We start from the raw sequence: 12343 nt of genomic DNA, 5'->3' as shown, positions 1-12343 counted from the left end.
TGTTGCATCCCTACAGAATATGCCGTTGTTCTGTAGACAAGTGCATTGTTCTGAAACGCTATTTAATTTAAATTGGTGATACTCTGACAGAGGGTCCTGAGCTGCAAGAGGCTCTTTCGTTGTGTGATTTAATTATTAACCAATCAGGAGGCTTTTACTATGTAATTAACCAATTGTAGCTGATAAAATAATAATACTTGGTCAGTCATTTTGCTGTGAGAATAACATATACTAAATATTTCCCTGTCATACTGTTTAAATATGAATACATAGCACAATAGTAAATGAAACAATGAATTCACACTCCTGTGGCTCTTTTGGGGAATGTTGATCACTAATTTGGCTCCTGAACCCCTGACGTCTGAGTATCACTGCCTTAAACTGAAGGGTTGATCACAAATTGAAAAAACCCCAGCATACCCTTAAGATAGAAATAACTAGTATTTAAAGCTCGTGTAATTCCCTAAAGTAAAAATGACTGATTAAAATAAGGGTGTTTTTTTTTTACTTTAGCCCCAAAGAATAGAGCATTGAATATTATAACAACACACAAAGAACAGCAAAGGGAGAGAAAAATTAAGAGGCACAAACAAGGGAGCAAACATCTTGCTCAGATTTGCTATAGAATGCTGCTGAGACAGCAAGGAGGTACGAAGGCCGCTACAGATATTAGGAGTGGCAGAGGAGAATACTGTTTCACCAGCAATGGCCAGATTGTGTCAAGGGACAGAAATAACATGACTGGAGGGTGGAGAAGACCTGGAGGGGAGTGGTAAGGTGAAATCTGTGTGATAAGAAAGGGGGAAGTTCCCTAGGGAGGCAGTGTTAGCTTGCATATAGAGCAGTGGTTCTGAACCTTTCCCGACTCCTGTACCCCTTTCAAGAATTTGATTTGTCTTGTCTACCCCCAAGTTTCACCTCACTCCAAAACTTACAGAATTGGACATAAAAATACAGAATTGTCCCAGCACACTGTTACTGAAACATTGCTGACTTTCTCATTTTGATCATATAATTATAAAATAACTCAATTGGCATATAAATATTGGGTTTACATTTCAGTGTATAGCATACAGAGCAGTATAAACAAGTCATTGACTATGACATTTTACTTCGTACTGTCTTCGCTAGTGCTCTTTATGTAGCCTGTTGTAAAACTAGGCAAATGTCTAGATGAGCTGATGTACCCCTGGAAGACCTCTGAGTACCCCCAGGAGTACACATGCCCCTGATTGAGAACCACTAGTACAGAGCACTGGCCTGGGAATTAGGAGACCCTAGTTCTCTTCTTGATGTGGCCTTGGGCAAGATACTTCACCACACTGTGCCTCAGTTTCCCCATCTATAAAATGGAAATCATGATGCTTTTGTAAAGCAATCTGAGATCCACCTCTGCCCTGTATAAGAGCTAGGTATTGTTTTATTTTCAGTTTTGAGCTGGCTGCAGGAAGCCAACGGGGTTGTCTGAGAATAGGAGTGAGGTGTTGTAGGTGTGAAAAGCCTACTCAGCGCCAGGTTGATTGTGAACATGCTGGAGATTTGGGAAGGCCATCAAGAATTGAATCCGCATAGAGTCAGGATACAGACTGCAGCACAGGAGCAGCTGGGGCCATGTAAACGTGAGCAGAATTGCAGAGATGAGGATAGGAAGATATCCAGGCATAGATCTGACTAATGTTTCTTTCATTATTATTTTCTTTTTGTGCAGCACCTCACACAATGAGGTCCTGGTCCATGCCTGGGGCTCCTACACACTATGAGAATACAAACAATTTTTCTATTACAGTAGGGCCCAGAGACCCCAACTCAGATCAGGGCCCCATTGTGCTAGGTGCTGTACAAGCACATATTGAGAGATGTTCCCTGACAAGGAAATAGACAAGTCAGACACGGGTGAAAGAAGCAAAGTATTATCCTCCTTTTACAGAGGGAAAACTGACGTTATTTGTCCGAAGTTGCACAGGATGCAGAGCGGGGACTTGAAACCAGATTTCCTGAGTTCCAGGCCAGTGTTGACGGGTATGTGTCTGTACTGCAATTAGACACCCATAGCTGGCCCGCCTGGCAGAGTCCTAGAGCCCAGGCTCCAGCCCAAGCCTGAACATCTTCTGCAATTAAACAGCCCCTTAGGCGAAGCCCCACAAGCCCAAGTCAGCTGGCACTGGCTTTTTCACTGCAGTGTAGATGTATCCTACTCACAAAATCATCCTTCCTATAGTGAAAACATCTTTTAATTTTCACCAATCACATTTCAGAGCCACCTCCTTGAATCTCTGCCAAGCAGAGCACCCCCAAAGTGACAACCATACTTGTAAATATCAAATGACTCGGTAGCCCAATTTTATACAGAGCAGAGCATAGGGAAACTCTTCCTGACAGCTGTGCGGCCTGTGCAAACCACATACTGTGTCCCAAGAAATTGTGAGTCACCTGGAAGAGACAGTAAGAGCTGGCATTTTGCCATTAATTTCGGAATCAAACCAATGCCAAGTGCTTTTAAAAAAACTTACCCTACTGATCAGCTAAGCCACAATCATTTATTTCTCCTTTTAACCCCATCTGCCAATGAGATTTAGACAGCAGCAACTGCTAATTTTCTGGATGAAAAGCTACACACATTTCCTCCTGTGTGTAGCCCGTGACACAGCCATTGGCCTAGTCTGTGGATTTACAGGGACTTCTCAGCAATACCTGCTTTAAGTCGAGTAGCCATTAATGCTTTCTTCCCTGTCGCTGGTGGGTTGAAGTGGACAGAGGATGTTTAGGGGATCTTGAACTCAAGCATGTGCTCAGCCTTTGCTGTTAGACACTAAGGAATCAAAGACTGTGTAAATTCCTTTGGACTCAGTTCAGCCCTGGTTTAAGCAGGTGCAACTGAGTTTCTGATTTTAAGCTAGAGTTAGATTTGTCGGTATAGAGGAAGCAGGACTAGGACCATGGATAGAGCCCCTCGTTCTGAAATCCTGCTAATGGAAGTAATTACTGTCCAAAAAGGGCTGCTTTAATGGAAAGAGAAATGGGGCAGCGGAACTCAGGGGATTGAAGGAGGAGTGGGTGAGGGGGACTCTGAAAGCCAAGTTAAGATTCCAGACTGAAGTTGGATGCTGCTTTTGAGAATCTCTTGATGAGGAGCGCTACAACCCTGTGTCTGATCAAATTATACTGGCAACTAGTCACGATCTAGAGTCCTTGGTCGAAGTATTTGATTTTGGCTGGCTTTGGTCTGATTTGCTAATCTTCACATCAAGTGTCTGAACATTAGCCATGTCTTGAAGTATGGCCTATTGTACAAGTCCTTTCTGAATGTCTGTGACTCCATTGGAGCATCGGTTTTTGTGTGTCTCGCTGCTTCCATCGTTGTCTTCGCTGTGAGTGCAGGATTGGACCCTGACCCCCATCTTTTTGTAAAACAGTGTGAAAACTAGGGCCTTCGTGGCTACCGGGGTACACTGGGGATCATGTCAGCTTTGACCTATTTGAATAATTCTGTCCAAGAGCAGGAACTGGAGCAATAACAGGTGCTCTTGGGGGCCTGATTCTGATTTTGCTTAAACAGGTTTTATGCCATTGTATGTCCATGTATTTAAATGGAGTCACTCCTGATTTGCACGACTGTAAACAAGAATAGACCTGGACCCCAGGCATCTACAGTCATGCTTTCTGATTCCTCTCCAAAGAACTGTAAGGCCCGATCCTGATCTAAGCTGCGGGCACAGTAATGACCCAGAGACTCAGTAATGCTCACCTGACTCTGAAGGGGATGAGGACAAAGCCAAAAAGGAAGAAAGAACATGATAAAAGGGAGAGACATCTACCAGGCTCTCTCTCCTCGATCTACATCTACAGCCACCACCACCAAGCAACTGAAACACCAATCAAAGGGGAGAGCCTGACTGAAAAGTAACCAGCCAGCCTGTGGTGAGAAGCTTCTAAGTTTTTAAGGACATTGAAAGTATTAAGATCAGCTGAGAATGTGTTGTGCTTTTATTTCATTTGACCAAATCTAACTTGCTGTGCTTTGACTTATAATCACTTAAAATCTATCTTTATAGTTAATACATCTGTTTGTTTATTCTACCTGAAGCAGTGCATTTTGGTTTGAAGCGTGTAAGAGGCTCCCCTGGGGATAACAAGCCTGGTACATATCAATTTCATTGTTAAATTGCCAAACTTATATAAGCTTTCAGTGTCCAGCGGGCATAACCGGACACTGCAAGACGGAGGTTCCTAGGGTTGTGTCTGCGACCGGCGATATTGACTAGTGTCATTAACTTGCAAGTAGCTGGGAGCAGAGGCTGTGTGTGAACAGCCCAGGAGTGGGGGTTCTCACAACAGAGCAGGGTAAGTCTGGCTCCCAGAGTCAAGGATTGAAGAGACCTAGCAGATCACCAGTCCAGACAACACCAGAGGGGAATGTCACATAGAGAGTTTTGGTGCAGGGGGGTTGCAGGTTCTGGGAGTGGGCTCTGGGAGCAGGAGGAGGTGCAGGCTTTGGGGGGAGTTTGGGTGCTGGGGGGCAGGCTCTGGAAAGGGGTTTGGTGCGGGAGGGGGTGAGGGGTCAGGCTGTAGGAGGGAGTTTGGGTGATGGCTGGGGTTGGGTGTGTGTGGCACTTACCAAAAGCAACTGGCATGCCCTCTGGCAGCAGTTTCTAGGCAGCCAATGAGAGCTGCGGAGTCGGCGCTGGGGTGGGAGCAGCACGCATAGACTCCCTGTCCCCTCCCTCCTCCCAGGGGTTCCAGTCACTTCCAGGAGCAGCATAGGGTGAGGGGAGGCAGGAAGACTGCCTTAGTCGTGCTGTACAGCCAACGGTGGTGGCGGCTGGGGAACCCGGGGCCTTTTTAATCACCTGGGCCACTGGCAATTGTCCCCTTTGTGCCCTTCCATTGGTGGGCCTGGGCAATGGAGTGCCCACATTCAGGCAGTCCTGTCGGTTCTGCTTTCATAACAGTGCTGTTCTCTGAGAGCGTAGCAGTGCCGGGGCTTGAGCGGGAGCTTACACCTTCAAGGCCAGTCTGGGGCAGAATCTTTGTGTGCGTGAGGAGAAACTCCTTAGTGACACGGGGGTGGTCAGCGATGAACTAGGCTATGGGCCCTTAAGCAACTACCTCCTCAATAACCTCTTTCTGGGAATGAAAGACTTTTCCCCATTGGCTGCCTTGTAAGTGACCATGGACTCTGATTGCACCACCTGCTTCGTGTAACACTAGGCCCCACCAATGCAGAACTCCTTTCCTGGGGGGCTGCGAGCTGCCCTTCTGAGCACAGCTAGAGTTAGGCTCCATGGAAGGAGGTTGGGGATGCTGTGCATGGGACCTGACAGGCCCTGGGTTAAGACCTTGGCTTAGGCAGGCATAGGTCTCACAGCCTGAAGCTTGGAAACACTGCAAACCTGAAGGGTAATGGCTGGGGAGCCGAACTTTAGAGGGCGTGCACTGATGCAGTCCTTATCAGATTCCATTAATGTAATGGGAGCTGCAGTAAACTCATTCCTACCGACTGTGAGCCACTGATATACCCATGGCCAGGACCCAGCAGCTGCCCTGGTTCTCAATGGGGGGAAATAGAATGAGGAAGAGGTCTCCGTTCTCAATGGGAGCTTGTGTGTGTTGAACTGTTTGAAAAACCTGGTCCTATACTCTGTTTCAGTTTGAACCCAGAATGATCTAAGAGTTTTTTTATCAGAGGGATTGAAGTGGATAGGGATAGCTCAGTGGTTTGAGCACTAGCCTGCTAAACCCAGGATTGTGAGTTTAATCCTTGAGGGGGCCATTTAGGGCTCAGGGTCAAAATCAATACTTGGTCCTGCTGGTGAAGGCAAGGGGCTGGACTCGATGATCTGCAAGGTCTCTTCCAGCTCTATGAGGTAGGTATAGCTCCATGTTATAAATCCCTTTTCCCTCAGTGCATTAACTGATCTCTCATAACGATATTGACTTTTAAAGGCTCTTAGAAAGTTCTAAAGGTTCCAATAAGCCCCAAGCAGAATATTGCCATGCTCTGTATTGGACAGCTTGCCCACCAGAGAGAGGCAAGGTCTTAGCCACGCATACATCTGACCACTGACGTGTGGACAAGTGGTCAAGCAAGCAACTGATTAAATCTCTTCCTGACATACTGGCTTAGCTGTGAGCCTAGGGTAAGCAGAATGTGTTATTTTCAGCATAGCATCTGAGTCTGGTACCTGCAGCATTGCGCAGTGCAGAAGATGCTGACCAAATACATGTTCCCTGGACATAACACATATCAGTGAGAGCGCTCAGAATGAGCAGCAAAGTGTTGTCAACGTAGGGCTCATTGCATAGGGCCTAACATAGGGCTGCGTTATTGCAGCAGACAAGCTACTGACAATCCAGCAATTCTGGGCTCTCTCATGTCCACGGCTTTGCCCATTTATTTTAATTAGATCATGCAGGATTTCTGGGTACTGAACACCATGTGACAACCATGTTAGCTGCAATGTGACCACTTACTGAAGATGGTAAGACATGACCTCAAATCCTGCAATATCGTTTTTTTGTTTATTATAACAGCTCAATCAGGGTATAGATTCAGACTACCCAGTGAAATGAAATGGGATTTGGGTACCTGACTCCCTTCAGTTGATTTGAAAATCTCAGCCATAATGACCAGGTGAAAATCTCCCTTCTGCCATGATTACTACAGTGCTTTCTAAACATGGATCCATCCAATCATTTACAGCACTACATCACACAGAGAGACACCAAGGGTGCAATTGCTGATTCTCTCCATGGTGGCATTAGACTTGTCTTTCATAAGAACATAAGAATGGCCATACTGGTCAGACCAAAGGTCCATCTAGCGCAGCATCCTGTCTTCTGACAGTGGCCAATGCCAGGTGCCCCCAATGGATCATCTGTGATCTGTTCCCAGCCTCTGGCAAACAGAGGCTAGGGATACCACCCCTGGCTAATAGCCATTGATGGACCTATCCTCCATAAATGTATCTAGTTCTTTTTTGAACTCTGTTATAGTCTTGGCCTTCAGAACATCCTCTAGCAAGGAGTTCCACAGATTGATGAACAGAAACCTAATACTCCCTTTTCTATGGTTTTATAGTGTCAAACTGCACTTGCCTCCATAGCCCTATAAAGCTCTGTCTCAAGTCAGTTTTTCTTGTGAAAGGAAACTATTTTAAGGCACAGGTTTTAAAAAAAAACACTGTTGTTTTCGTCAGGTGAGGCCACAGCACAACTTCAGTAAGGCCCAGATAAAGTAAAGCACTAAGCGTATGCTTAACTTTAAAATCAATGGGACTTAAGCACATGCATAAGAATGGGCTTTAAGTGCTTTACCAAATTGGGGCCAAGAGCAGGTTTTAAAATCCATTCTCAAGACTACATCACTGTTTGCAAACTCAGCTCCTAGCCAAATCTCTTTCTCAGACCTTTGACAGTCTGTGCACAAGAGCCACATTAGAGGAGTCTTCTCCAAAATTCATTGATTTTTCAATATAAACAGAAGGATAAAATTAAAGATACTGGACAAATGATCAAATAATATTGATTTGTCACAAAGTCTGGCCTAACTCATGGGATGGGATGTATAATAGGGCTGGAAATGGCCTCCTGGGTCCTTGCTTCCAAACCCTGCATGGAGCAGGATTTTCCTCTCCACTAGTCCATCAGATGTTTAATTCATCCTACACTGAAACACCTCTTGTGAAAGTGCCTTAGTGAGCTCCCTAAGGCAGATCAGTCTGCTAGCTAATTGCTTCACTGTTCAGCTTTTGTTATATTATATCTAACTTCCCTGGATAAAATAGTCAAAGGTGCCGAAGTTTCATTTTCACAAGGGATTTAGGCTCCTAGGCCCAGATCCTCGAAGGTACTGAGGTGCCGAACTCCCTTGGAGCCAAAGTCTTATTGAAAGTCAGTGGAACTTAGGCTCCTAAGGGTGAAATCCTTGCTCCATGGAAATCAATGACAAAACTTCCACTGATTTCAGTGGAGCCAAGATTTCTCCCTCAAGGCATGTCTATGCTGCAATTAAAAACCCAGAGCTGGCTTGTTACCCACTGATTCAGGCTCGTGGGGCTTGGGCTAAGGGGCTGTTTAATCGTGTGGTGGATGTTCAGACGGGGGCTGGAGCCTTCAAGGTGGGAGGGTTCCAGAGCTCAAGTTTCAGCTCAAGCCCCAATGTCTACATCACAATTAAACAGACCCATAGCCCGAGCCAACTGGCACAGGACAGCCACAAGTGTTTACCCACTTCTTCAGATGCATGTCATCTAAACATCTAAACAGAAGTGGGTATTCACCCACGAAAGCTCATGCTCCAAAACCTCTGTTAGTCTATAAGGTGCCACAGGATTCTTTGCTGCTTTTACAGATCCAGACTAACACGGCTACCCTCTGATACTTGACAAGTGTTTAGTTGTCTAAGGTCCAGATTCTCAAAATATTTAGGCTCGTAACTTCTATTGATTTCAGTGGAGTCTAAGTCACTTTGGGAAATAGATGCTTTCAAAATTGAATCCATTGTCCCTTTTGTTTAGTTTCAAGGTCTGGTGTTTGTTCTGCTTTTCTTAACCACTGTAAACGATTTCTCCCCCTATTTAACTGCTGAGTATCGGTAGGCATGGATCATTTCCCACAATGATGGAGTTTTCTGTAAATTGTACTCAAATCGAAGGTGCAAGAAATGACATCTTTCTAAGCAGGAAATGTTTTTTACATTTCGGTCTGAAATGGTAGTAGTATTACAGTAGCACCTAGAAGTCATAGCCCAGTTCAGGAGCCCATTGTGCTAGTCACCGTACCAAAACAAGGTAAAAGGCTTACAAGCCTCAAAGAGTTTACATTCGAACTAAAATGAAACAGATGGGGGAAAACAGAGGCAGGAAGTGACATGTCCGAGGATACACAGCAAGTTAGCGGCAGAGCTGGGACTGGAAGCCAGGTTTCCCTGAGTCTCACTCCAGTACCCAACCCGCTGGACCATGCTGCCTCTAATTCTGGAGTGAGGCAGGAGGTGGTATAAGGTGGATGTTGGCAAGTGGTATAAGTTAGTCTGAGTGCATGGAACTGTAAGGGAAAGTAATTTACCTGACAAGAGGCCAGAATAATGTATTAGTGAATTACAGGGTGGCCTGTTTTATGTTAGCTGCTTTTCTTGCAGTACCTTCTTCTGCATGCTCCTTCCTATGTAAGTGACTTCAGTGTCACCTTCCACTTGACTGGTATGTAATTTACTCCAGGCTATCCATCACCTACATATCAAGTTTATGAAAGGGCTCCCCATGACTTCTAGGAAGCAGATAGCGGAGATGGTTTGCAACAAGCTACACCGGATATCTAAAAACAAGAAAAATGAGGCTAGATGTTCAGTAAATGCCTTAAGTCAAAGCAATTACACACCAGAAGGGTCTGCCTGAGGGAGGTCACAGAGGTGCTTTCACAGGAGGTGTTTAATGTAGATGGCATAAAACTTTTGAAGGAATAGGTGCCCTGCAGGGATTGGAGGTCATTCCATGCCCTACCATAAAATAGCCTATGAAATGATTTGCAATAAGTGAGAAATTACATAAATTCCTTTTTGGTGTGTTGGTTCACTGATGTTAAAGTGACGATTAACTTGTTCCACTTTCATGTGGGTGCAGCGTGTGACCCTTGAGGGACTCAGTTGAAGTGTAATGTCAAAAAGGCTTCAGCATTAGTAAAGAGCTAGAAGACACATGCTTCATTTTTCTCAAATCTAAAGACAGAATTCATAGGGCTAATAAATAATATTCCAGTTGGGACAACTCAGGATCCTCTAGCTGGCAGGTCCATCGTGTGTTCACGCCACTGAGCTCAGGAGCAGATATAAATGTGGCCAGTTGTCACTTTATAGCAACATTTAATAGAAGCACTCTATTTGCAAATTCCTCCTTACAACCGGACAGCTCCTTCATGAATTAGTAATTATCTCAACATTTAAAATACAGTGTTTCAATGCAAAAAAAATGTAATTAAGTACCATACAGGTGTCTTGCAAACAAAATTCACAGGTACTAATAGCTCCAGCATCTGGCTGTCACTTCGGTGCTTTAAGTACCATGTAGATATCTTGCAAACAAAACTAACAGGACTCTCTCTTTAGCTGGGTGATAGAGCATTTACCTGGGATACTTTACTGCCACGTTATCCTAACCCCACTTTTGAGCCCTCTAATGAAACTAATGTATGTTGTGTAGAGCTAAATAGATTGACTGATGAGAAATTATTCAGGTGCAAAGAGCATGCCTAAATAAGTTCTATGTAGTTGAGAAATTAGTTCACTATATGCCTCATTCTAAAATCAATGGGCCACATCAGACTGGCAGTTTTAAAGCAACAATCTCTAGGCTTTCTGCCTAGATATGGCCCTGAATCACCAAAGCAATCTGCCACGGGGAAATGCTAAATTTTGCAACATGTTCAGAGCAAGAACAATGGTCGAAAAATAATTCAGACAAACACATAGAGGTTTTTACATGAACCACGTTCATTTAGAAACTGATGACAAAACTTCAGCTGTGGAATACTGGCTATTTTTTTGGGCAGATGCAATTTCAACTTCCCTCTTTCTAGCTTTTTTCATTACATTGCTGGAAGAAGCATACAACTCCTAGGTAATTTGATAGCACAGGGTAGTTATTTTACAAAGTCTGTTACAGCACGGAATTCATCTTAGATTAAAATTCTCCTGTTCTAGCAAGGCTAGTAGGAATTTGCATTACATTTATAGATTCTTGCAACTTTGTACCCCTCATTGGCTTAAAACATTGATACTTTAAAAGGGAAAAGATCCAATAGAGGAAAAATATTGAACCAGAAATAGTTTAATCTACTGTCTATATAGGTGTTAAGCCTTATAAAATTAGGCGTAAGAGGTAAATAGTTCTGGAAACTCTTCTAATCTTACTTTGTACTATGAAAATGCAATTATAAATGTCCGGAAGACAGAGAGATATAAGACTCCCTTCATCATGCTATCTAGCCACTAGTTAAAATGTCTCATTCTTGTAAAGTATGGATAGTATAGTTGTTTATAAGACGGCAGGAACAGTGTATTTTGAAACATGACTGTACACTATAGCATTTCCTAGGATGGTGATATTGTTTTCTTCATAAAAATTGTTTATCTGCTTTCCCTAATGAAATCAATTGCAAACCTCCCATTGACCTCCATGGGACTAGGATTTAGCCCTGAGAAAGTTGAATCCAAAGAAAGCCACAGCTGAATTTCTTGGGGGAAATCAAATAGTTCCTGTGAAAACAAAGCAAGTGAAAAAGAACTTACCTTTAAAGAAGGACAGAAACAAAGATGCCCATAGATACAATCCGGAGTAAACAAATCCCAAACACTTCTTAGTGAGCATTGTCCAGACAGAATCGGAGTGCCACTTCTAAGCAGGCAGCAAAGCAGAATGCTGTCTTTGTGACAGCACCAAATGCTTTATAGAGTCAATGATTAATAGTGCTAATAAGCCCTTCGACCAGTTCCCCACCATGAGAGGGAAGTACATGTGCCCAGCTGTCCCTTCAGTCTAAGGAAGCCAAGTTCACTGCTGCTTAAGTAAATCCAAGTACATGCCAAGGCTTGCTAGGGTTTTTTTCCTGGCACTCTGCACCTTTTCTAGTGCAGAAACAAATGCCAGCGAGACAGCACAAGAGGGGTGTGCATAAAAGGGAGGGGGAGCAAAGGGCCAGTGCTGCCTGGGAGAGATGTTCCACGTCCCCACTGTCTGTAACTAACTCTGAGGCAGCACGTCAGCTTTGTCTCCAGTGCTAGTACTAGAGCGCCTCTAGAGCCTTTACCTGCCAATGTGATTTCTAGTAGGAAACTGGCTCCTGCCACTGTGTGGAATTAAATGCAGAGGAAGCCTCCACTGTGTGGATGTTCAGATTTTAGCAGCACAGAAGTCAGAAAGTGGAGCCCTGGGGGCCTCAGACTGTCTTCACTCTGCCCCTTTGCATGTGTGCATGGCAGTACAGCCCTTCAGTCATGGCTCGAACCAGAAACAAATAGCTGTCTTACAATGCTCCTCCCTCCCACTCAGGTTTGCTCCCAGCCAGGAGATTTTTGCACACACTCTGCTCCCTTCCCTTTTTCTCAGCTCTACTTTTTTAATGGCCAAGCACCAGCAATAGAATGTTAGACGTGAATAACACGCACTTCAAACCTGGCATTTTCTCGATTCTTCCTCCAGCCTCTATCTTCTGCTTTCTCAAAGATGCAGTCAGGACGGATTGGCACACTCCTGCATTGCCACCCACAAGGCAACTTCACACAGTCAGACTCTGCGCTGTGTTTCCATCAGGGGGCATCTCAGGCCAGCCCCTCAAGGATCCTCCAGAC

General features: G+C 44.4%; 1 protein-coding gene across 1 annotated transcript in view; it reads right to left on the bottom strand.

Moving 5' to 3' along the window:
- Positions 1-11744, bottom strand: part of LOC115653706 (neuronal acetylcholine receptor subunit alpha-7-like) — a 95208-nt gene extending 83464 nt beyond the window's left edge. The window contains exon 1 of the mRNA XM_030567272.1: positions 11285-11744. Coding sequence (XP_030423132.1) covers positions 11285-11363 — 79 coding nt within the window. The 5' untranslated portion in view covers positions 11364-11744. The remainder of the gene's footprint in view (positions 1-11284) is intronic.
- Positions 11745-12343: the final 599 nt, after the last annotated feature.

Source organism: Gopherus evgoodei, chromosome 6 (assembly GCF_007399415.2).
Source record: "Gopherus evgoodei ecotype Sinaloan lineage chromosome 6, rGopEvg1_v1.p, whole genome shotgun sequence".
Taxonomy (NCBI): domain Eukaryota; kingdom Metazoa; phylum Chordata; order Testudines; family Testudinidae; genus Gopherus; species Gopherus evgoodei.
Note: the sequence above shows the minus strand (reverse complement) of the source record. Positions and strands in the feature narration are given on the sequence as shown.